At 43.6% G+C, this 26,878-nt stretch overlaps 3 protein-coding genes across 3 annotated transcripts in view; 1 reads left to right on the top strand and 2 right to left on the bottom strand.

Annotated features, from left to right (window-relative positions):
- Nucleotides 1-3,406, bottom strand: part of Sema2a (Semaphorin 2a) — a 114,757-nt gene extending 111,351 nt beyond the window's left edge. Inside the window, exon 1 of the mRNA XM_050188996.3 lies at nucleotides 3,171-3,406. The gene's annotated coding sequence lies outside the window, so the exon portion shown is untranslated. The remainder of the gene's footprint in view (nucleotides 1-3,170) is intronic.
- Nucleotides 3,407-3,609: 203 nt separating this feature from the next.
- Nucleotides 3,610-9,117, top strand: LOC126542031 (uncharacterized). Its single transcript, XM_050189002.3, has 2 exons — nucleotides 3,610-4,780; nucleotides 7,220-9,117. Exons 1-2 carry the CDS (start codon nucleotides 4,136-4,138, stop codon nucleotides 8,495-8,497), a joined length of 1,923 nt encoding a protein of 640 aa, XP_050044959.1. The 5' UTR covers nucleotides 3,610-4,135; the 3' UTR covers nucleotides 8,498-9,117.
- Nucleotides 9,118-15,582: 6,465 nt separating this feature from the next.
- On the bottom strand, nucleotides 15,583-25,166 carry tsu (40S ribosomal protein S12 homolog tsunagi). The gene is made up of 6 exons (XM_050189025.2): nucleotides 25,036-25,166; nucleotides 22,713-22,772; nucleotides 22,550-22,627; nucleotides 22,092-22,228; nucleotides 18,745-18,872; nucleotides 15,583-15,740 (listed from the first exon to the last, which is right to left on the bottom strand). Exons 1-6 carry the CDS (start codon nucleotides 25,097-25,099, stop codon nucleotides 15,689-15,691), a joined length of 519 nt encoding a protein of 172 aa, XP_050044982.1. The 5' UTR covers nucleotides 25,100-25,166; the 3' UTR covers nucleotides 15,583-15,688.
- Between the last annotated feature and the right edge of the window lie 1,712 nt (nucleotides 25,167-26,878).

Raw genomic sequence — 26,878 nt, forward strand, 5'->3', positions numbered from 1 at the left:
GAAACGCTGGAAAAGGGGTTTGTGTTTGAGTTTCAGTGTAACATAACTATGTTTTCTAGTATATTCAAATTACAATCCAACACTATCATGTCTGTCCGGAGGTTGTGTTTAGGTCGTACTTTACAATTTTTGCTGACGCATTTTACTTTCAGGAATTTAATGAAATGCCTCTGCACCTCGTGGAGGGCCAGCGTGGTTGTGGTTTAGAATGATTTTTCACAAAACGATGCCTGACATAAGACGTCGACACAGGATTTTTTTGCAAAGCGGGGTCCTTAACACTATCGCATTAAAACTGGCTGTGAGTGTGAAGTATCTTATGACATCGTTGAAATAGCAGTATCAAAGAGGGAAAAAAATTTTTGGTCTACTACATCTTACATATGCATCATAAATACTTATTTTATACAGCATCAATGTCAAAGATACAAGTACCCGTAGCGGTTCCTTAGCGTCTAGGTCGCGGTTTTGATTATTAGCCACGGTGGCTACATTTCGATGAAATTAGAAAGCAAGAACACTCATGTACATAGATTTAGTTCCATGTTAAAGAACTCCAGGTGGTCAAAACTAAGCCACAGTCTCCTATTATGGTGTGCTTCATAATCATACTGTAGTTTTGGCACGTGAAAGCACAGAATTAATTTTTTTTTTTAATTAAAGGTACACGCTTTAAGTATTCTTCATAACACTGGCCCAGCTGTTCTCTCCAAACAGCAATCTCATTGTCACTCAACATGAAACCGTATTTTATAACTTGATTTGTGCTCAAGTAGTTAGGGCTTGATTAAGGACAGCATGTAGCAGTTCACTGACAGCCCTGCTGACTGAATTCACTGTATTAAAATACAATCATCACTTTAATGTGGCCAAGGCTTCTCCACAGATTCCTCATGCTATCCGTAAAGCGGTAGTGCTCATGCCACAAGTGGGTACCATTCAAAGAATGCATTCACATGTGCTGTTAGTTTGTTCTTGCTCTAAAGCACATATGAGCCATAGTGTTGCTCTCACTTAAGGCACAAAATCTACCATTTGTGTAGCAGTGTTTGAGCCATGTGAAGGCACCTGCTAGTGGTGACTAGCATATGGTGCACTGCAATACGATTAATCACATGCTGCCTAGTAATGAAATGTTCACTGACAACTCATCAGGTGAGGAAGTGAATGGTCAAAATGAAACAATCGCTGGACTAAGCACTAGGAATAAGTACATAATTGGCATTTGACGGCCACTGCAGGCCCCTTGTTCACAGCGAAGGGCAAGGAAGGAAGGTCTGATCCTTTATACATTAGGTGAAGCAAAGTGAGCTGTATATCTCTGCTGGCGTAATCACAAGAGACAAGTGTCTCTCTTCATGTCTACCTTGAGAGTTATGTATTCAGTTACCAATATATGCAACAAATTGGATGCGGGGTAACCTTCATCATCCTCATTTATTTTACCGTTAAAGGTCCCTTTCGGGTATTGCATAAGGAGAGAGGGCGGGAGGATACAAAAAAAACAATTGATACATTGAAATGTGGTTAGAAATGTAAAACAACTAGACATTTCATAGGACACTGGAAAAATCCAGAGGTATACATCTGCACTCTGTGCCACCAAGTGCATAAATAATCAGACCCTCTTGCTTGGCTCTTCAGTGCAAACAAGGGTCCCATACAGGCTCCAAGCATCAATTATATGTTTATTCCTAGTATTTAGGTAAGTTCCCATTTTATTTTGACAATGATGACGAGTAATGCAAAAGCAAAGAACTTTTACTATGCTAGCATGACTGTTGCAACATTCAGTTAAATTAGAACGAAAAGCCTAAGCATCAATACTGATGCAAATGTTCCAGCGACAGCAACACACATGCTCTGTCTCATACAATTGAGTGCAACTCCATCTGTAAATAAAAGTGGTCTATAAAGAAAATTTCATATTGTGACACACCTGCTCGCTGCAGGCGACACTTAATGATGGACGTAAGGATGTTAGAATGCGATAAAAAAAATTAATCAGTAGAAGTTGTTTGCACAGAACATTAATCTATTGCTTTCTATGACAAACTTCTTTGATGCCTACTTCACTGCATGAATTTGATGCATACGAAATGCACGTGTCTCACTACTAATCAGGTTAGTTTTTGCTTACATTCATATGCTCATTTTTACTTCTACTCACGTCTACTTGTGTATTACAAATGTCCATGTTTCTTACAACCTGCTGCCCTCCCTGAATGTCAAACTTTTCTCTTTCAGTGGGACTACCCTTTTTCGTGACAAATATCTGAGAAATATTTTTGTGACAAAATATGTGTTGAAATTGCGTGCGGCCCCCTTCCGTGGCGATCTCAGTGACCAAGTGCGCGCGCAAGTTACAACTGATACAATCTGGAAACATATGAGCCGATTATTATACGTAGGCGCAGCAGAATGTAAGAGCTTTTTTGGGCAAGAAACATCGGTTCTAATTTCCTGCATCTCTTAGAACTTGTGTAACTCCTGAGAAATATTAAACAGCAGAGATAATTTTTCCTAGAACACAGCTCGGTTATGGTTTAGAATCTCTTCGCAATTAAAATCCGACGTTGTTTACGTCTACTATGGTACGAGCGCGACTATTATTAGTACATAACAGTAACCTAAAACCCTGTCATTTGCATATTCGATATCGCTTTGCGCTTCCCCAAAGCGGGCTCTTCTAACGCGCATTTGACGGCAGTGCAACGTATGGACAGATAATCAACGAACTCACAATTAACGAACTCGTGAGTTCAACTATTTAAAGGGAAGATCACAAATAAATGAGGAAGCCAGCATCATGGCAGAACGATGAGATCACCTACATTTGTAATGACAGAGGCGCGCATATATTATCGCCTTCTCAAATGCATGACTATTTGCGAAACACAAGTCTCTTAGAAAATAAAGAGAGAATTATGACAGTGTGTGAGCGTTTGAGAAGATGTGCCTATTTGATTGAGCAACAAGAACGTCCTAAAGTTACGCGGAATAACAAAAGAAGAATCGCTGAACTTTTCGGGCCTCGGCTTACGTGCAGCCTATGTATTAAAACTCCTACAATACCAAAAAACTGTATCATCTCGCTATTCTAGGATGAAAGGAGTTGGAGGGAGCCAAACCTTGTACGTCAATACAGCAAATTAAGGTTGAGTAATTACCTCAATACTCTTGGCTTGGGTTAGGCAGCCGAGAGCTCCTCCAATTGGCTCCTCGATGTCATAAGTGCGCTTGACGGCTAAATCACAGCGTCCCCTTCAAACACAGTATGCACAATGCAGCACAAATAATTAGCGCAGCGGCACGTTCAACATAGCATACGAATGAAGCATATTTAGCATTTCTGTGCCGCACTGCGAAGCACAACTCGGAGCAGCCTGGATCGGCTGCAAAAATAATAAACATAAAGTTAAAAGCAGCGGTAAACTACGTGGCGCTGCAGGCATAAGCGCTGTTTTGTTTTAAATAAAAGAATGCAGGCTAACGTTACTGGTGCTTTTTTATAAGAATTACAAACAAATAAATCACTTAGTTAACCTTAATTTTACAAGAAAATAAATTATTCTTGTTTTGATGAATGTAACATCGTAGTATGGCCAAGACGCGTTCCGAGGCTTCATTGGTGCAAAACAAGCAGAATTACCACAATATTTAAGCATGTCGCAAGCTACAATGTCATTTATTTGCTGACGAGAACGTGTAGATTTGTGAATCTACGTCGACAAGCCATTTTGTCCGTAATCCGAACGGCGTTAGCGGCAGCGACGATGGCGTGCAATTCCGCTATGGCGACTAGCAACTGTTCGGAACAGTCGATGCAAACGCGTAAGCAAGCCGTTCGATTACGAGTTAGTGTGAGGCCACACGCTAATGTGCTGCCGTGAAAAACTTCCTACGTTCCTCCTCATCGTATGCGGCATCGAAGTTACCATCTCTGAACGGCACACTCCATGATCGAGACGCCAGCAGTTGTTCCGAAGTCGCCGACGTTCTCGTAGGGCGCTGGCGGCCGCTTCACCTGGGGAGCCGGGCCGCTTATGATCGGGCATCAACAGCTTCCTGCGGTTTGCTAACCGCTACTCGTGGCTGAGGATCGCCTCCGCCTGCTGGCAAATGTGAACGCATCATGTTGTGTCCGTCGGAGCCGGCAGCGGAGAACGGCATCTCCGTGTGCGTCGCGGCTCCTTCAGCTGCGCCCGCCCCAGTTGTAGTACAGGATTTCAGCGGTGGTCCTGACGGTGGCGTGAAACCAGAAAACACCGGACCGAATGGAACAGTCGCAAGTGGCAACGGGAGCGGCTGTTGTACTCCCGTCGTCCCCGCAAGCACTGCGGCCAACTCCGCTTCCGTCGACGCTGACGGAGGCGGCGATCCCAAGCTAAAGGCGCTGTGCGTCGCACAACGCGGAGCCGAGCTCACGGCGGACTCGTACTCGAGTACGGACTCGGGAGGCACGGCGGTGGTAGCACCACGCTACTGCAACGATCCCTACTGCCAACTGAAGGAAGATGGGACATCAGTGGTGGTTGCCGTGGTGCCTACACAGGCGGACGGCGGCGTCAGGTCGTGGAAGTGCGAGGTTTGTTGCAAGCAGTTTGCGCAAAAACACCACCTGCAGACACACTTGCTCTGCCACTCTGGTGTGAAGAGGTTCGAGTGCCAAGTGTGCCACAAGGCATTCAAGCAGCAAGCACACCTGAACACGCACCTCCTCATCCACGAAGGTCGGCGACCGCATAGGTGCCCGCACTGTGACCACAGCTTCCTGCAGGTGAGACGTCCATCTGTATCAGCTGCAGTGTCGATGAATGATAATTACGATCAGCGAGTGGGTGCCGTCGATGGCTACCTGGTTTCTGTGCTGCATGTACGGAAAGTGTGGTGCACTACCCATTGGAGTAGTAATCATAATAGAACTTATTTCGTCTGCATTTTCTTTTTTTTTCGCGGTGGCATCGCCGCATTCATTTGAATCCCCGCGTTAACTCTATTGGAATCGTAGTCGAAATGGCTGCAGTCGAGTATTTCCTTTAATTGGTAACCGTGGCATAGTTGTGTTGAAACACGACACCAATAGGAAACTAGAAAACCTAAAGGGGCGGGAGGTAGCAGTAGCAAAATTAAAAAAAAAAAAAAAACAGCAACCCGACGTTTCGGCTTGTGCACGAGAGCCTTGTTCACAATCGGGAACTACACGGAACACATGTCAGTTAAGATTACTGTCCAGTCACCATATTGCAGTAGAAACTTGCCCACGCCAGAGAATGCAGTGACATACGTGTAACCCTTTTGTCTGAATCCAGTTGCTAAACAGTCAAATATGTCGTTTGAAACAGTTGAAGAAGCAGGCATTAGTTTGATGCACTCTGCAACAACAGTGTGAAACTACTAAATAAGATGCTCAGTTTTACACAATTCACTGAGGTCATAAGATAAAAATTTGCACAGTTGGACTTTCTGCTGATACTCTTGGTAAGTAAGTACCTGAATTGTGCAAGTAAAACTCTTGCTTGGGCTAGTTGGTTCATGCTTGAATTAGTAAAGGCAAGGCGCAGAAGACCAGGACTCAAGAAGAACACAAACGACAGGACCGGCAAAGCTTTCAACAAAGCTTTCGCACCGATCCTGCCATTTTGTGCGTCGGCCTGATCGCCGTCTCAGCTTGCCAGTCTCGAGTGGCTCCGGTCCTGTCGTTTGTGTGCTTCTTCTCGAGTCCTGGTCTTCTGCGCCTTGCCTTTACGAATTGTGCAAGCTTTCCTATACAAAATCAAATATTCTCAATTATGGTGTCATAAGCTGTGTGGCACTTTTGAGGGTTGATGGGGAATGAGGGTGCAGTATTAGGATGGAAAACATGCACATATTTAGACTTCATTTCGTATTCTGTGAATGGTTGCTATCTGACTGGAGGAGGAAGATGCCAAATCACCATTAACAAATGAGTTTTGCAATGATTTGCAAAGTGGACGAAGATTAAGATCTTAAAGGAAAAGTGATGTGCTAAATCTAGTATACAAGTGTGCAAATGTGGACACCTGTAGTGAAGAGGTTATAGGTGTCATACATCTGTGTTATTATGGCCTTAAACCAGTATTTTGCACTGATGTGCAAATGGGCTGTGAAAGTTGCTCTTTCTATTTGAAAAGAGAGGGGGGGTTGTGAAAAAGAGAACGCTATAACAGATCAGGCAGCAGAGTTGTAATTGGAGGTTGTGCTGCTTTATTTCATGCACCTAAACCACAGCACTGACAGCACCATTTATGTGAACGAGTATAGCTTGGCAGGAGGGAGTGCTTTAGTGTCAGAACTCCATTAAATTTTTATAATCTCCGTTATTATAACACAATCCTAAATAAGCCGTGCAGACATGCGTCACCTTGCAAAATCACAACCTAACATCCAGCAAAGCCACTTGTTTCAATCCTCCTGCATAAACTGCTATTCTGAGGTGTGATCTTCAGTGTACAATGGTAGCACCATGGATGCTGTTGCTTGGGTACTTTTCCTAATGCTGAAGTCAGTCTCAGTGGCAAGATTGCTGTGGCAACCATGTAGGAAAGGAACTTTCTTCCCCTGTGCTGCCAACACTGGCCAGTAACGTGATTCTCCCCTGGCTTGCAACTGGTGCTTCTCAGCAGTGTAGACAAATCCCATGTTGATAAGTGTTAACTGGAACGTTAATGCAGTCGTCACAAAATTTGGGGATATCTTTATTGAATTTGGTGCTAAGCAGTTACTTCTGCTGAGTGGGTATGACTTCATTTCAGCTTGGGTTCAATTCTGCAATTAAGACATGTGCCCTAAAGCTACTAAATGAATACTTAATTAGTAAATCTTTGTTAATTAGGTAATGTCACACTGCAATTTTTGTACAAGTAATGCCCACCTCTTCAAGAAAGCCAGCTGATGTGTCAGAATTGCAATATCTACCACAGGTGAGTTTTACAGTGTCTTTCTACATAAAAAAAAATCATTTGACTCATGTATTCTTTATAGCTAGTACACCTGCGAGTGTGCTGTGCTGTCTAGTTCAAGATAGCTTGTCATGGATCGAATTGATCATCATTGGCGTAATTGTGAATCTTTGTGCGAATTGTGTATATGCAAAATTAAAAAAAGGATTGAAATGCAGGAAAGTGTGAACAAAGGTATCGTTGGCCACTCTTATTGCTTTCTTCCACATCTTTCTAAAGCACTCGTGTCCTTGCAGGTGACCCACCTGAAGAGACACCTGGTGACTCATGGTGGCAGCTGCCTGCCCTGCGCTATCTGTGGCCGACGCTTTGCATTTCCAAGTGACCTCTCTGCGCATGTTGCCAAGCATCACCCCCCGCCTCTGCTGCGCACAAGCACAGGTGCTCCTGCACCGCCAGCACACAGACTCCAGTGCGAGGTGTGTGAGCGGCTATTCCAGTATCCCAGTCAGCTGCGAGACCACATGTTGGTGCACACACAGGTGCGCCGCTTTGCATGCCCAGAATGTGGCATGCGCTTTATGAAAGAGCACCACCTCCGCAATCACCTTGTCACCCACAGCCCCGTGAAACCATTCCCGTGCCCTGTCTGTGGCAGGGCCTTCTCCCTCAAGGCCAACATGGAGAGGCACGTCCTCATACACGAGGCCCAGCGCAGGTTTGGTTGTGAACGCTGTGGCAAGCGTTTCTCGCAACCCCAGACACTCAAGATGCATCTGGTGTCGCACGCCGATGTGAAGCCATACTCATGCAGTGTCTGTGGCAAGGGCCTGGCACGAGCGCACAACCTGCGCGCCCACATGGCCATTCATCAGACAAGTAAGCCCCACCGCTGTCCCGATTGCAGTAGCACGTTTACGCTTCGTGGGAACCTAGTGCGGCACCTCAAGGAGAAGCATGGTCCAGCCGTTATCCCTGCTGGATCTGTGGAGGTAGTGATTACACCGCAAAGCCCCAACCGCAATGCGGCCAAGCGCAGAAAGAACACGCCAAAGCGGCTCAAAAAGTGTGGCGAAGGTTCCGGTGAAGAGGACGGTGACAACGAGGAAGAAGGAGAAGAGGAGGATGGTGAAACAGAGGGAGAACAAGCAGAGACAGACGGAGTAGAGGCAGGCCGGGACCGGTTCCAGGACCTCTCTGGGCACAAGTATCAGGGGTTGCCAGGGTCACCAGAAACTGCACGCAGTGTTGAAGTCCTTCAGGCCACTGTGTACTACCCTGCCCCCATTGTAACACAAGAGGTGCCGTTGTCCGAACACAAGCCGTTCTCACTACATGCGCTCCAGCCAGCGCCAGTGTTTGCATCACCTGGCAGCTTCTATGGGGAACTCCCAACAGCAACACCTGCTGCAGTCGGTTCTGAGGAAGTCGGTGCTCGATTGCAGGCATTGCATGCGGCCATTGATGACCTGGCGGGCAAGTTGGGCCCTGATCACGACAAAGTGACGGCCTTGCATGCGGCATTGGATCAGCTTGTGCCTCCATCACAGCAGCCGAGCTCTGCTGCGCCTTGAGAAATGGCACGGATCTGCCAACTTTGCAAACTATAGCAGAGTCCGTATACTTTTTTTTCTTTGTTTCTTTTTTTTTTAGTTTTAATGTGCGACATTTAAGAAACCAGTACCTTAGACAAATTTGCATCTGATGCACACCTGTCAGACACTGCGTACGCAGATGCTTGATCCCAAAGTAATGTAGTTTTATTAGGGCTGATTCTTGTTAAAGCGCATTTAGTTCCTCGTGGAGTGGCTGTAGAGCGAACTGCTTGTGATGTGGCACTGCTGGCAGCACCACTGACTGCTGCTTTCAAAGGAACAATGTGCGACAGGGTAAATAAGTTTGGCCCTTTCTTTTTTCAGCTTTGGCTTGTGAAGAGATTGTGTGCCGATTCTTCTCAGGCAATGCCAAGTGTAAATGAAAAGAACCTTGCAGATTACTTTTCCTGTGCCTGCAAGTGAGTGGACCCGATTATGTGTGACCTGAGTGACTCCTGCCAGAATGTGACGTGACTGAAGGAAAGAACTAGAAAATATGAATCTTTCTAGTGTTAGTTGAAATGAGTGTTTGTGCATTTGGGGAGAGCAACTATGCTTTGTGTAGTACACGTATTTATGAAATACAGATGGTCAGCATACACTGTGCATGTGAGATTTCTATAACACTGCTGGGCTGGCCAGCTGAAGTATCATCATGTTAAAAACATGAGTAAATGTGCTTGGAATGTTTGTATACTCCCATATCATTCACAGTAGGTAACTCTGTGGAGGCTACCGCCCAGTATACCACCCTAATATACCAATTATAAAAGAAAGAAGCAAGGTAAAAGATTAATCTGCAGGCTTGTCCCCATTTGATCAACACAGAGTTGGACCATTTGCAGGATGCTTCGGCCTTTTTCTATGCACATATTAGCACATTAAATGAGCACTTTAAACATAGTTGGAAGAACAACTGCATAACAAAAAGAAATCCTTAAAGAATGAAACTGCCTTAGCAAATCTTTGCAGTTTTAATGTGCTCTTTAGAAAGGCAGTTAGAAAGTTGGTAATGTATTTAAGTGGCTTCTGTGAATGGTTTCTTTGTACATATGCATCTGTTAATAAAATACAGATGAACAATTTAAATTCATCTATATACCACACATATTAAACATATATGTATACATGGTGTCCCTGCTAGCTTTAGCCACAGTTTAAAAATATGTAAATGCCATGTAGCTGGACAGAACAAATGTAATGTTGTTTTCCATCGCTTGGAGATACTCAAACTTCTTTTTTTCATTCCGCATTTTTAGGTCATTAGTCTTAATTAATTGATCAACTTCTCAAATATTATTATTAAGTTAAAAGTGTCAATGAGAAAATTTTAGAGCTGCATGAAAAACTCCATAAACAGCTTTCTGTTCATCGATACATGTTACGTAAATATGTTTTTCTGAGCGTGAAAGAAGCCCGCGAATACACGCAAAGTTGCTCGAGCAGCCAGTCGCATGGCAATTTTGTGTGCATTTGTGGGCTTCTTTCACGCTCAGAAAACTTTTATGTAGCACGTATTTAGCAACAGAAAGCTGTTTCGGTAGTTTTTCATGTCGCTGTACAATTTTCTCATTGACACTTTTTATCTAATTATAACATTTGAGAAGTTGATTTATTAAGGCTAATTATCTAATTAGGCAGAATGAAAAAAATTGTTTGAGTATCGCCTAGCGACGGCAAACAACATTACCTTTGTTCTGTCCAGCTACGTGGCATTTGCATATTTTTAAACTCTGCCTAAAGTTAGCTGGGACACCCTGTATATACGTGGTGATAATTTCGAAGTGTTAGGGAATTTTTTTTTTTATTATTGCCTGTTGCAGATAACATAATTCTAGTCCTTCAGCTGGATTGTTCAGAGAGGCAGGCATTACTTGCACAAGAAATTGAAACATTTAATTTACAGAAATTCACACTAATTTACTTTTTAATTAACTTCACAGTACATATTGCAATCTACAAATGGTAGCCTGTGAGCTTGCAAGGTGTGTCCGCTTGAAATCAATCTCTAGGGTGACACCAGTTTGGAGTGCCCAATCCCCCGCAATGGCTGACCCAACAGGTATGTAGCCTTGAATATATTACGATAGTGCCCTATCCACAACAGACACATCAATGTCGAGCATGGCTGCTTGACATAGAAACATTGCAGCAACGTTCCAGCCAGAATACTAGGATACTACAAAGTTTCAACAGGGATGCAGTGATTACAAGATATACTGTGTCGTGGTATAATTTGGCATTGTGGTTGGCAGCGGGATTGCTACTGTGTGTGTCTGCAGTAGCAATACAATGTTTGTCGCTACACTGCTTTAGTGCTAATTTCATTAACGTCAACATTCATCATGGGATGGGTATTTCTAGAATTCTTGTGTGCTTAACATGGCATGCAGCACACAGGTTGCCATACAGAGCTTTCTTAGTTCCTTAGGCTGGTGAAAAACAGGATGAATGAGTGTGGAAATGGATTTTCCTGCAGTGTTCTTGTTAGTGCAGTTTACCATCACGGTGCACTGTACATTTCCTATAAAACGCATGCTGAGCTCCAAATTCAACATTTCTTGCTAGTTGTGTAGATCACGGCTGCAGCAGGTTTGGGTTTGCATCAAATGGTGATAAAAGAACACAATGGACGAGGAAGATGAAAACTAGCAATAACGAGTTTTTTCTTCCTCTTATCTCCTTCTGATAGCTTTAATGCAATTAGCATTCTTGGGGAACTTCATGCACTTTTCGGTACGTCTGTGTGTACCTCTTCTTTCACATCAACTTGGGTCAGTGAGTGGGTGCCCAAATAGACAACTTGGGGCAGTAAGTATGTGTGACGGGGCATGTGCCCCTGGGTATGTGCAAGAACGGACAAAAAATTAAATTCTGGGGTTTTACATGCCAAAACCACAATATGATTATGAGGCAAGCCATAGTGGGGGACTCTGATTTGATTTAGTTACCTGGGGCTTTTTAACATGCACCTAAATATGAGTACACGAGTGCAATGCACCCACTTCAGTCAGGATCAAACTCTCAGCCTCAAGCGTAGCAGCACAACACCATAGCCCCTAAGCTACCGCGGCAGCTTTCAAGAATGACTTGGGTCAATGGGTACATACAAATGAGCACTAGGTGTGTGAACATTCTTGGCCAATCCCCAAGGATGGATACATGCCACCGGTTGGGCGCCCGGATAGACAAGCAAAACCAAAAGCAAGAAGTGAAGTCGGCGACAGAGAAGTTAAAAAGTCAGCACCAAAACAAGCTGAGTGCAGAGAAAGAAATCAAGTGAAGAAATTGGGATGGAACCAGAGTGTGCATCGAGCAAGGGCCGTTGAGCTAGACAAGATGTTGGTAAGTCAGCTACACTTGAGTAATTTGGCAATATGGTGCACTGATACATTCCATCCGTGCTAACTGCATTGACATTATTATGAAATTGGTTCTGCTGGAAGTTTAATTTTATTTAATTCAAACAAACAACTTATTTGCTAAATTTCAACTGCATTTAACCTGCACTGCCCCGATTCTTCCCCAATGGTACCCCTTAAATATATATGCATGTGCAGTCTTTAAAGTCATCACAAGAACCAGCTAAAAGATAAATTGGTCAAGACAATCTGGGGGCAAGTTGGTTGTTTGTAGCTTGCATGGAATGACTCGAAAAAACAAAATATGCACTGCAAGAATCTGTCTAAATGAAGCTTTCATTGGTATTTGCAAAGAATGTTCTTGTTTAGCCACATTTTTGTAAGTATAGAGCACATGATCAAGTTAGACGCATTTTCACCAGAAAATGGCTCACTCAATGTAAGCTTGTGGCACTTGAACATGCGAATCCCACCAATAACGACACTGGGATGTCGATGCTGGGATGATCACAGTGTTACGACGAAATGACAATGCAATGACAACAGAATGAAGAAAGCAGAACTAAGATGGCACAGGAAAGAAGGAATGATCACAATGGAATGAAGGTGATGAAATGACGACAGCATGTTTGTGTTGGAGCTCAAGTTCACACTTATTGCATCACCTGCCATCCCAGTCCACCTTGGTCTGCAGTCTTGTACCGGCCAATTGGGCAAGACAGCAGCCAGCATCCGGGTTAAAGAGGCAAGGAGTGTCGCTTCAAAAAAAGAAAAAGTCTTCAGCAATTCCTTCAGCTGTCAACTTATCCACTACAACAGCAGCAGGCTTTGACTAGAGTGTACTAGAATGGAGGAGTGGGTGGACGCCTTGGCAAGCATCAAGGGTGATGCAAAAAATGCAAAAATTGCGGTGGTGCTGCCATCGCCTTTATCTGAAGCTCCAGCTCCTTCAGCTGTGCCCATTGGCTGAGGCAAGCTCATGGGCCAAGTAACTGTTGTCTGCTTGATGCAATGTTGTTGCATCATTTGCATCGTTTCCGTTGCTCCTTCTCCATTCTATTTACAGCTCGGTGGGGAATAAATTCAGTTTCTGCCACTGAGTATCAAAACGATGCAGCAGAGTGAAACGCCTGTCAAAGCTCCATGCAGCTGCGGTAACACTGGCTGTGGTAGGGTCTCCGACATGACAAACGTCCGGCCGGCGCACAGCGCCACTCATTCAGGTGAAGGCGATAGTGGCGTCACCAACTTTTAATAAGAAAATCCTCAATGGAGAGCCTGCGCTGGACCCACTCCCTCCATCTAGTACACTCTACTGACAGTAAGGCAGCCATCTTCCCAAGAACAACTTTCTTGTGATGCACGCATTAAAAAAAAATTATTAGATGTAGAAAAATCTGAATCTTTGTCCAATATTCATGTTGCCCCTGGGATACACGCACAGATGCCCTCACTCTCGTGGTCTTTGTGGCGCACAGGTTGGCAAGCACAAGTAGTCTCCAGCTCTGAACTGCACATTGCCTAGGAGCAAAAGTTTGATTACCAGTGGTGGATTATTTTTTTTTTCGTTTATGCTGTGTGGAGAGAGATTACAAGGGAAATGAGAGGTGAGCCTGAGCTACTGTGTTCTAACCTGTGACTCGCGACTAGAGTAAGGTGAACAAAAGAGGGAGAAAGTGGAGATAAGAAAAGCAGGGCATGAAAAAACACCAAGAAATTACAGAACTCATGTCACGACTGTTGAGGCAGTGCAAATAACAATCAAGCAACATAGCGATATTCCTGAAGTCACGTTTACTTAAGATGTGTAGTGGTAATTATAAGACTATCGTAGCTTCAGCTATATTCCACATACTCCGATATCGCCCCACTTTGCTATGGCACTTGCATGCCAAGGTCACCCATGAACATAAAGGCACGACGACGACTGCATGAGAGCAACACAGTGAATATGGAATGACGATAAAGCAATGATACCGATCGAATGACAGAGACGTATAACGACAACGGAATGACGATAATGAAGTGTCATTATTTAAATTATTGTATAATGACAATGTGCAGACGACAGCATGAAGACAATGAGATGATGACTGTGTGACAGGCAAGACAGTACGACAATGAATGCATGATAGAATCTGTGCAATGACAACGATGGCATGACAACGGCAGCTTAATCAACAGAATGACAAACAAGGAATGATGTCGATGGATCGACGAAGGTGGTACAGTACAACAACAACGGGACGACGATGCCATAGTGATGACAATGATGGCATGACACGAGTCGGATGTCAAAGTTACAATGATGACAATGAAACATCCATGATAGAATCCAGATGATGGTATGATGACAAATGCACGATGACTGTATCACGAAACCAACCTGTATGACGACAGCATGACGAAGCTGGAGTGACGGATGGCACAACCATGAAGGTTCGACGATGGAGGCACGATACCGGCTGTCCGACATGACAAGGGCAACATAATTGCGATTAATGACGACAGTACCACTAAAATACAATGACGAAGAAAGATCAATGATGAAACGAGGAAGGCAGTACGACAGTAGGATGACATCACTGAAGTGGTGCCAATTTTAAAACAGCACGACGACGATGGCATGACACGAGTGTGCAAAGATGGTGCGATGATGATGGCTTGATGGGAGTCGGGTGACAAAGCTGGAATGACGCTGCCACGAATACGAGAGCATAACGGCCCCGAACACATACTTAGTAGCCGAAGCTATTAGACAACTCAGACCACTGGGTCGGAGTAGAACTGACAATGGAAGAACAACGATCGAATGACGGCATAACCAAGGCGGTGCGACAACAAATGCACGACTGTATGACAACAATGGCATGACAAAGCTGGAATGTCGGCGATGCAACGACCATGAAGGCATCACGACCACGAGCTCATACCTAGTGGCCCAAGCTATTAGACAACTTGGGCCACTGGGTTGGGATAGAAGGTGCGACGACGACGGCATGACAAGAGCAAGATATCGCGAAGTGGGAATCGTGACAGTGGGATATCAAGAGTCATCACGACCAGGAGCACATACCTAGTAGCCCAAGAAGTTAGTCAACTTGGGCCACTGGGTCACCGTAGGAGGCTAGATAGACAGTTTCAAAATAGCAAAGGCAAACAATGCTATTAGCATTAAAATATCTGGAATGCTTATTACAGCCACATATCCAGCTCACTTTCAGAAGCCATAATAGCCTGATGTGCAGAGCATTTCAGCCGTGGACCCAACTTTCGAAATGTGCCGTTAGCAATGCGTGCCAATGATCCAGCCACTGAGTATCTCCTTCACAAGTACAAAAAGCACATATAAAGCAAATGGTCTGGTTTCTGTCACAGTGCAGTTTTACAGTCTGGACTGTCTGCATGGCTAATAAAATCGCAACAGTGTTGAGTTTCACCATGTGGCGTGGGTGAAACTGATAATAGGAAACTGGTCTAACGACCTGATTGGCAACATAATGGGGAAGATCAAACAAGCAGAGTTCCTTTGACTGCTGTTGCAGCAAAAGCACAACTGACAAGACAAGAACGGGCACCATCAGTGCAAGCTATGACAACTTGTCCAACAGTATGGGCTCACAGGTACCTAACTGGTTGGAGCAGAAATAAATGCCTTCTTGCTACTGATCTACAATAAGCCACAAGAAATTCAACCATAGATGACAGACAACACAATGTTTTATTACACAAAGAATCGTAGATGACAGACAACACAATGTTTTATTACACAAATAAAAAGAAAAGTGAAATCCTCTTTGGACATGACTCAACGGCGTCTCCTGTCGGATGATCGGTCCCTGCGACGATGGCTTCTTTTTCTGCAACGCAATATTGCACCCATCAAATACTGACAGACATAAGAAAAATCAGAGGGCTACCACAAAGAAAAAGAAAACACCAGATGTCTGAAACCTCGAGGGAGGAAAAATATACTATTAGTATACGTGCATGGGTTCAATCTTGTAACGGCTTAGAAGGCATGCTTGCCCTTGCACGACTCTGACAAGTCGCGCGTGGGCAAGCGGAGTGTTTGCTTTCCTAGCCATTACAAGATTGCACCCCAGTAGTGAACAAAAAGATATACTATGATACTTTGGTTTTCGGTGAAAAATTCATTATCGACATTCGAAGCTATGAGCTGCTTTTTTTTTAATATATTGTCAAACTGGCTGTGCACTGCTGGTGCCATATCGCTCCATTTTCCAATTTAAGGCTAAACCCCATGAGCGCAATTTTGTGCATGCAGCGACAAGCGACAGATCGCGCCGTCGCTTGAACAGAACACTCGGTCTTGTCGCACGGTCGCTCAGTTCTGCAAATCTAGAATTCGTCGCCCGGAAGTGCTTGAGCGGCTAGCCAATAGCGTGAAGCCGGAACTGGATGTGCATAACTCAAGCACTTCCGATTGTCACATGGGAACGAGTAAACGATAGAATTTTTATATGTGCAAAGATGAGAACTTGCTGCAAGATCTTCAAAAATATTTTAAGCTGCTTTTAACAGTAAAACACATCAACTTAAGTCAATAAAGCACGCATCACGCTTGTTTCGGTGCCTATATTGCCGCCCTCATACCAGCAACATTGAGGAGATGTCACTTGAAGTCATTCCTCACATGGACTTGTAGGCGACGAGCGAACACGACAGCCATCTCCATCGCGTCGCTTGTTGCTGTCGCGCGCAAGATTGCTTGCATGGGGTTTATACTTCATTTATGTCATCGTGTACATTGTTGCCTACATTTACAATTTGTGTGCAAGTGCATGAATGTGTGTGTTTTTCTTTTCTCCCTTTTTATTTCATCCCTTATCATAGATCAAACCTGCAGCAGCATGCCAAGCCTTTAACTTCACTAACCTCTCCAGTTATTAAACTTTCTCTCGCTAGTGCATTGTGATTGGCCGTTCGATCCTCCTGGCAAGCCCGAGACTCCGAGCCAGAGCTGAGCCTGCTGAGCGGCCAAGGCCTCTTTAAGGGGCACCAATGAGCTGCCCCCTTGCGAGCCCTCTTCCTGGCAGCGGATGGGCTGTTGTGATCGGCCGTTCAACCCGCAACACCCTCTGGTCACGGTTCGCGCAATTATAGGGAATGGGTCAACAGCCTTGTCAAAATGGTTCTCAAAACGGATGATTTATGACCAGCGCGGGAGTACCTCGGTCAGGAGAGGTTTGGGCAATTAGCAAGGATACGGCCATTACCTGTCAGCCACACAATTTGGCATGTATACGGTGAAGGTGCGGTCTGTGCAATGATACGTTCCATCACCTGTCAGCTGCCCTAATTGGCATGTCCACACCGAAGACTGAGTCAGCGTACGATCGGAGTCGGCGTATGTCCCCCCCCCCCCCCATTCCCCTGTTTGTGCCCAGTGATGTGCATGCATTTCTGACAAAGTTCCCTTCGGAGGAAAAGGGGCAACCGACCTCCGGATTGGTGGGGCCTGATGTCATAGGTCTCCTGATGCCGGATTGGGGGAAGTGACTGAACAATGACTACGCAGGGCATAAAAGGAGAGTGGGGATCGGCTGCTACAACTTCCATCATGAACTTTTTTTTGTATTACTTTGAATTTTCTTGTAAATATGTAAATACAAACGTGTTTGTCAAAGGTCCTGAATATTGGGCCCAGCCTCACGTTCCCTTACTCCTCCATGAGCAAAGCGAATTCCTCGTCTTCGAACCCCCAGACACAACAGCATGCATACTTTTCAAGATACAGTAATTCTGCGTTAACTTGAAATATAGGTTAAGCCACATTTTTTTCCGGCACTACTTGTGCTGGACTACCTCGGTACATGATGCAAACAGCAGCTCCTTTCCACCAGTCCAGTTCTGTTCAGCCATTAACCAAATGTTAAAATAATGTCCCGGTAAGTGAGCCAGTAGTAAACACAGCAAAGCTGTAGTGTATTTTACCATTCATTATGGAGCATAATTCAGGCTAGTGGGACATAAACGAAGACACTAACCGATTTTATAATGTATACCCTACAACTATCTTGCCCATGAAACTTTTACACATCTCGAGATAATCCATGACATTAGAATTTTGGAAAGGCAAGATTTTAGACACCTGCTCAAAAGAGAATTAAAATATTGTTTGTGCACAGGAAGCCTTTCTGAGCCGAAACAAGGATGACAACGTAATAGCAACTGTGCATTTCATTACCAGCATACCAAACACAAGATCCTACAATAAAAGTCTGCGTGAGAGGGCAAGACATGACAACAGACCAATTTCATGACTTTCACTACACTGCTGCAAAACATGCTGGTAGTAGTAGCTCTTAGCGGGCTGAAAAGCAACTATGGCAAGACGAATGTTGCGTTTTGTGCCATAATGAACCTGCTTTGCCCTCAAGATCAAAAGGCAGGGAGGTTTGGAAAAAAACACTCTACAATACAAGTGGGGCTAAGGAGATGCGTTCTTAAACTTCCCCTAAAATTAACTGTAAAAATCTATAATGGCATTCTCCTTGGAATTCCTCTCAATGGTACCTTGAGCCCAAGTACAGTGGCAAAGCTGTCAAGGATTACACTGTCATCATGACACTGGCAAGGCCACTACACATGTGCTCAATCTATTAGAAGTGGTAGTTCAATAAAATGGGACATTTATTTTAATTTATTTTCTTTCGTGGCGGGAGAAAAAACCTCAGAAGCTAGAATGTCATCCTCGATAAATGTTAGTGCATTTAAAAAGTAGAAGGAAGAAGTTTGAGTTTAATTGAACACCTGAGTAAGAGCAACAGTGCACTGTAATGAGATGCTGAGCATTACGAAACAATGAATCTTCTGGGCAAAATCAAAACCATTGCTTACTTTTTTGTGGGCCCCTTCACAAAGCACCAATCCACATTGATCACCTGGTCCAGGATTTTTGCCCCATTCAGAGCATCTATAGCTGCTTGGGCCTCCTTGAATGTCTCGTACTCTACTAGGGCATAACCCTAGGTCAAAATAAGAATAAGACAGCTTTAAAAGAAGAAAGGCAGCACCATAACAGGACCATGGCACTGTTACAAATAGAACTTCTTGAGAGTACCACAATGCTACAATGTAAACCCAATTATAGGTATTTCAGGACAAGAGCTTCGCAAGAAAAATTTGTCCGTTCCAAAGATCAAAACCAGAACCAACACCTTTATGGGGTGGTCATTCTACCATCTTAGCTAACAAGGAAGCCAGACTGATCGACTACTTGGAGCACAGGAACACTGACTATGGCAGATAGGTTCCGTAGAAATCTGCGAGGTGGCACAAAACAACAATAAAATTTTGTCGTTTCACGTGCTAAAACCATGATAAGACTATGACTCATGGACTCCAGGCTAATTCTGACCCCTGGGGTTCTTTAATATACACCTAAATCTAAATGCAACAAAACACGTCCAGCAAGAGGTGCTTGAATCAGCCTCAGTTGATCTTCCAGACACATTCCATTAAGCAAACAATGCAAGCTTGGACTCTTAATACGTGGCCACGCTTGCCACCACTGTCACGAACGTCGGAATGTTAGAACAAATAACGACGGTACGCCAAGATAACCCTGCCAGACTCTGCCATCAAGGCCATGCTGCGGCAGATCATAGATGCCCTGAAATTGCTACTCTCTGGTTTAAACACACCAGTGGCACAGAGAGGTGTGAAAATAATGCACACTATAGAAGACCTGGCTATGCTGCGGTAGCCTAAACCGCTGCCTGTGAAGATACATTTACTGTGAACAAGGTTGCCGGGTCAAAAAACCGAAAAGTAGCCATGAAATCGCAAAGAAAGTAGCAAAAAAGGAGCCACTACTACATTGGAGCTGCTTAAAAAGTAGTCAAAACGTCGCCAGGAAGCTGCCATAGCCCATCACTTAGAAAGAAAACATTGCTGTAGCCGATTATGAACTGCTCCTTTTGGAGCTGTTATGTTTAGTGCCCTTAGACTTATTTAATATGTGACTTGGGGATCAAGTTAGAACTGGTAGCTCCATATATGTATTCAGGAATTGTTATCCCTGTATAAATGCCGATATCAAGTAAGCACAAGTAGTTGTCACTGAACTATAGTACCAGCGAGTATGTTGTGAGAACAATTCTTGCTCTTTAGTCATTCATCAATGTATCCCTGGTGCCATATCTAAACTTTGCAAGGGAATATCATATACTACTCAGGATTTCTTATCACTTAAGAAATGTGCTTTTTTGGTAGTGTTTATAGCCATATATTGATGTGTTCTCACGTGCCTTTACTCAAATTCATCATGGAACCGTAATATAACTCCTGTTTCCATCTTTTAATTTTGTGAGCACTCAACTATAAAAGGAGACATTTCAAGAAATGAACCAGAAGGCGCTCCTATTGAATACATTTTGTCGCTTGCAAAGTGGAGGTTGCGTCCTCCCTTCCAAATACACATGGTGAGGACGGTCGTTGCACATCGTGTGCGTAATAAGAGGCATAGTACAGCAAATTATACCACTAATACTTTGGCTGATTGTCTGTAGTTCTTATAGAAAAATGTTGATTTTAAATGCAGCCAGAAAGTAGCCAAGTAGCCAAACCGAAAATTTTCTCGTCACAAGCCAATTTGGCACAAAGTAGCCTGGCGACCCTTCACAGTCTGTGAAGCATAAACACACACATTGCACAGAAACAGTATGCTGAGAAGCTGTCATCATGAACTTCACCATACCATCCTCCTACTTCTTTGTGTCCTATCTCTGTCACTCCCCCAAACCCCTTCCCCACCACGGAGTAGTAAGCTAGAGGAACTGCACTCAGGCAGAGCTCTCCACCTTTCAGCCATTAAAGTTGCTCTCTCTCTTAAATCTAAGTGCACGAGTGTTCTTGCCCTTCACCTCTACTGAAATGTTGCCCGCCGTGGCCAAGATCGAGCCCGTAACCTTGAGCATAGCAGCACAACGCCATAGCCACTAAGCTACCTCGGGTGGCGACAGTTTTCCCGTTTATAAAACTCCCTCCACCCTGCATGTTTCTGCAGAACTGATCTGCCAAGTAAAACACTTAAATTCAAGCATATCATGCTGTGTCAAGGCAGAAGAACTTGGGCACAATGTTTCCTGCAATGTCCCCAATGTCCTAAGTGCAATACAGAAGGTACCGCAATAACAGTAGTAGATCCATCGTTCAGTGGAGGCTTGCAGTGTCCTACCGGCACTGACCACCTTTGCTACGAAATTGGGTACTCTCCGCAAGGTGTTTAATGTATAACAACGCTCCTAGGCAAATGACCTGGTTTATATTTCATCCTAAATCCTTTAGCCTCCATTAGGCTGTCAAGGTGTTTGTCCCAATAAAGCCTTATCATCATCATCATCATAATTGTGTGAACAAGAGGTGCACCCACCAGCCCGCACCATACAAGTACAAGGCCTCGTTAATGCGGAAGTCATCCATACCATCATATCATTGACAATGGAAGAAAAAAAGAAATGTGCCATGGAAACAAGAGCCGTGTTCAAACAAAACAAGTGCATCTTTTGCTAGTGCAGACTGACTGAACTGTTAAAATGTTCAGCTGAAGCTGAATTAATTTATCCCAGTTATTTAGCAAACTGCAGTATTAAAATACAGCATCTGCAAATGTCACTAATATTTCAGCGCAAATAATTGCACATAAGCAGCCCTGTAAATATTTGCATTAGGCTGAGATAATCATTTGATCACTGGTGATGAGCACGCACAACACGAGAGAAAAAAGGAACTTCCTGGGTGGCGAATGGTCAGTTTCCGGTGAGAAAAACTTCCAGCAAAAGCAAACCAGTAATAACATACAGCAGCAGCCTCTATTGGCAGCCTATTTTCTAGAAGAAAATGGCACAAAAGCTTTCTTTCTTGGTAGAATCCCATGCCAGGAAAGTATCCGCAACTTGCCTGAACAGACCCTGACCAACAAGTAAATTTACATCTGTGAAAAGCCCACTCTGCCACAAGGGAAGCCCTATATATTATTAGAGCTTTTAATTCCACTAGTATTCTAACTAGAAGAAGAAAGCTTTGGAACCATTATAACAGGCATCAGAAGCTTGTACTGTAGTTGCACCAGAATTTGCCAGAAGTCACAAACCACATCAATACAAATTTCAAACAAAATTTGTCAAACATATAGTACTGAGAACTTATTTTGTCGAGCTGAATACACAAGGAAAGCATCTTACCTTGAGGAATCCCGTCCTGCGATCAAGGTTAAGGTGCAGGTTCTTAATCTCTCCATACTCAGCGAACTTCTCATAAATGTCATCTTCCTGTGCTTCTTCATGCACACCAGTTACGAACAAAATCCAGCCTTCAACCGCTGCAATGTTAAAGAATACAGACAACACTGCCACTTTCAGTCATAATCAAAAAGGCTCAGTGCCAACTATCACAGGAGCTACACATGGCAAGCTGGACTAAACACAGAAGCTTGAAATCATCATGCGAGAGAGAAATCTATATATACAAAGGCACACTGCTTCAGCAAAGGGTGTGGAAGGACCTGTTCAAGAATATTCTTTTTATACGACCCCTGTGCCCTATTTACTGCAGGCAATATCCTGTACATTGATGCCACATTGTTGGAAGTAGATGCTACTTGTACATCTTCAAATGTCCAAATCTGAAGACCAGTACTTACACCTCTGTGGGCCCGGTTCATCATTACCATCAGTATCCATAGCTTCATACTCGTGGATCTCCTCTCTAGCAGTTCCTTCTGTAAGAAAATGTTGATGACGCCTATTCAGCAAAAGCGTAGTTCAGGCGTACAAAGTTGCATGAAATTTTGGAATGCTGCATACCTGAACCAAAACCTCGACCTTTTCTTTTACGAGCCCGCTCTTTGAGTTTCTGCACGCTCTCTGAAATGAATGACACAACAAATCTGTTACAGAGAAATGGTGCATCAAAGACCTAACACAGTAAAGACACCAAGAAAAACAAACAGCTGCTAAACAGTAAAAAGGTGATGTAAGATACACAGAAGTGGCAATTGGTGAAAAATTCAAGAGCTTTAAATATGAAAGATTACTGTGAATACCAATGTATAGACACTTGCTTAAGTTGAACAGGCACAATTCGAATATGCTTGAGAAAATAACACGATAAGTAATAACAGCTAAAGCGACAAACTAGCTAGCAAGAAGCTTGGGGAATCTATTGACATTCTTCAATATTGACAGTATTAAACAAGAGCAGATACTCTTACTCCAAGAATGCTTTAGAAATAAATGGATTAAAACAGAATCCCATTACTGAGCTACAATACAAAGCTTACATGAACTAGTTATGCAGAATGAATGGAAAGGTAACTAATATCATTACAGGAGCATTGAACAAACCAATCACATATGTGACGGTACAAACAGATACACGAGTAGAATAAAACAGTCTAGCGCAGCCACAGAACCAAACAATTATCAGCTTTGTCTATTTGCCATGTACTAAGTAGGTTCAACAATGACAGAAGCGATTTGAAAAAGCATTTACTGCTACAAAGGATGCGCGCACAAAACTTGTGCGAGAAGCACTGTGCAAAAAGTATGATGACAACAAAGGCGCAGACCATAAATAATCTCTGCGGGTGGGTGAATATACTAAGTTTTGAGTACAAATCAAATACTACACAATAACTATTCAGATTTAAAAAGAAGCTATTTGGTATTTTCGAATATTTGAAACTAGCCAAATATTTCGCAACAACCAATTGTTAAAGTTTGGTTACTGTTTTCTATCTGCTAAACAAAGTATTCATAATTATCAGAGGTGGGAAAATATTTTCGAAGTGATATAAAAATTAAATGGGTAATGCAAGCCGTTTTCAGTTTCACAGCAAAAGCCTACATGACAACTTATGTTTTCTTGTAGTCTGTCATTTAATGTTTTTGTCAGTCTATGTCCGAGTTTCCTGTTACCTTTTACACTAGAACCAGCAATGTTTTATCTTGAAACGGGCCCTTTTACATGTGTCTGCAGTATGCAAGTCCTTCAGCTGCCTTTCTTTGCTTTTCCCACTTCTAATCTTTTTTCACCAACCATTTATTTAATGTTTCTGGGTAGGTAGTCACACAGCAGCCATTCTTTGTTGCAATCAGGCACCAAGATTAATAGTGTTGAGAGGCTATTCATTAAGTTTTCTAATAACAATCAGCAATCTTGGGTTTAAAGCTGATCATTTTTCCCTGATAATTTCTCTTTCTTTTTCCACTGGTCAGTACAGGAGTGCTACCAATTTCTGCCGAAATAAGTATCCCTGCTGTAAATACATGCAGCTGCGTATCATTATTCAATACTTATTATTCGTCTTTAAAAAATTATACTCGCCCACTTCTAATAATATGGCTAGCAAGCTATGGCAGCCAGCACAGAGATTAAATTGCTAAATAAGAGTAAACAGATTGTGAAATTGAAACGTGACATCGGCGATCTTTTTAAATCTACAAGTCCTACACATTTGCAGTAGCACGACGCTCAACGCGTTTTCGAAGGGCGCGCGCAAGTATTCCGTGACGTCGGACATCGGAGAGCACAATTGGCGACGGCTCACGCCTGAGTAGCTTCGCATGTTTGGAATTTTCGCAACTTATTTTTCACTCCACAAGCAGGCGTTTGCTTCCTGGACTCTCAGTGTCGGTGTAGTCTCCAAAGTTATCGTTTGTAAGCAAAATGTGAACAAATGACAAAATATGATGCGTTTTTCAGCCCATTTATGAGCTGCGAAATTTCACCACAAAAACAACGCAACAAGGCAAACAATTTGTTGGCACAGGAAATGTGATGCTACAACGAACCCTTGGAATGTTTGTGGAACGGCCAGTAGCTCTTAGTAGGTACCACTCGAGTGCCGTCAAAGGCATAGAACCAAACTACCGCCACCATTCCTTCATTGATAGCACGGCTAACAAGCAAAACAACACCCAACAAATAATGGTCATCTCTCAGAAATACTAAGCAGGCAATAAACTCGAAAATTAAGCCGAGCTGTAAACTAAGACCATCCCCGTGCGTGTGCACAAAAGTTGCCCTACCACATTGGCAGCGAAGGCCATAAGACAACTTCTCGTACACAGTAAAACGAACTCAATTGTCCAAGCAACTCCTATGCTAAACAAATTCGTTACTCACGATCTCCTTCCTCATCGACTTCAAACTCTTCTGCGCCGCCGTCGAGATCTAAAACATCCGCCATTTTCACACGAGTGCGAAGCACGAGTGGTGTGAAGCGCGATTAGTGCGTCCCCCACGACTTACTGCAATCCAGACCTGCACAGACATCCGGCTTCTATGGGAGCCGCTTGCGCCAAATCTCGTTCAACCGATGGCCGTTGGTGTCGCTTTTATAACCTGCTCGTCTGCTACTCTACGGTTGACTGGTGCGGCATTGTAATTGGTACAGCGGCTTTTGTGTTGCGACGAAGTGCTTGCATAGTTGATGATTTTTGCGAACACAGTGATGATGATATCACAAGGCTTTGATCGGTCACTTGGCTCTAAAAGTTGACTGCCCGAACCTGAAAAATGTTGGTGCATGTAGTCCGTTGCTTTCTAAAATAGCGTTAAATAGCCGCTCCTATTGCCTTTTTCACGCAGTAGCAAACCGCATAGATATTGCACATTAAGTCACAGTGTTTACAGAGTTCGTAAAGTTCACAACAGTTTCATTGTATACATTGTAAAGTTTTCTGTGCTATTTAGAAACTGGAAACCAACGTTCAACGACAGAACGATTACCACTTATTTTAACTTTCAAAAGTTGTCCGTGAATGTGTCGCTAGTTCATAATGAGAATTACGCATACAGCTTCACTATGGCTTCACTGCGTAAGTATTTTTAGCACCCCTGTTATGCTGCCACCATACCACGCAACAAAGCTAGCTTTGCAGTTTGAAAAGAGTTCCGTGGCCTGTGCAGCACGTTTTAAAGCACTGGGATTGTTTTTGCAAGCTTTCTACTCATCTAGACATCCAAAAATATTAAAAACAAGCTGTGCTCATCTTTCCTAGAAACAGACTCGATCAATTTTTTGTACACATCGGGCACAGGAATTACTTGTGAATATACTTTTACCAGATCCTCTGCCTTTCACTACGGCACACAGCATTAAATCCTAATGGCATCTGTAACATTAGGCTACATGTAATCAATTAATAAAAGCTACAGTATCCTATGAGTCCTTAAAAAAATTTTTTCGGTCTCTTTACGGAGGTTATGAAGGGGAAATTTATGCCGTCTAGCATTGCTGCAGCTGCCACAAGTAGGAGCGGTGCAAGAACGGTAAACACCGAGCATAGCTAGCTAGCTATGCTCGGTGTTCGTTCTTGCACCATTCCTACTCCTCTAATTTCACTATGCAAGCACAAAGCATTCGCAAATATTGTTAATATATATATATATATATATATATATATATATATATATGTGTGTGTGTGTGTGTGTGTGTGTGTGTGTGTGTGTGTGTGTGTGTGTGTGAATTTATTCATTTGCAAGCAATACAAGCGTTTTGTGCCTGCGGAAGTGGCAGCACGAGCGCTGATCGCAGCAGGCAGCGAACAGGTTATAACTAGCGCCGCTCTGCTCATATGTTTTGTCCCTAGCGGTAAAAGAATGAACTAGACCAGGCGTGCTGGAGCAGGGAGATCTGCTCAGGTACGGAGTTCACAAGGTCGGGCTGTTCACTTCATAGAATTTTCTACAATATGAAACTCTATGGTTGACTCAATGCCTCCTTTACTAGATGCCTGCCGCGTTGCTTGCTTTCCCATTGTGGCGGCCATAGAGTTTCCTACAAAATTTTTGTAGGAAACTCTATGGTGGCGGCGGTTCCCTTAGTTCAGCATAAAATCCGTGAAGCGGCGCTCGTTGCCTTTTCAACTTCCGGCGGCAGCGGCGGCCGAATGTTTCCGCCGGCGCGTTCGTAGGGTTCGTAGAGCCCTGGTAGAGCCTATGCATGGCTAGCCACCATAGCATG

This window comes from Dermacentor andersoni, chromosome 2, assembly GCF_023375885.2.
Source record: "Dermacentor andersoni chromosome 2, qqDerAnde1_hic_scaffold, whole genome shotgun sequence".
NCBI lineage: Eukaryota > Metazoa > Arthropoda > Arachnida > Ixodida > Ixodidae > Dermacentor > Dermacentor andersoni.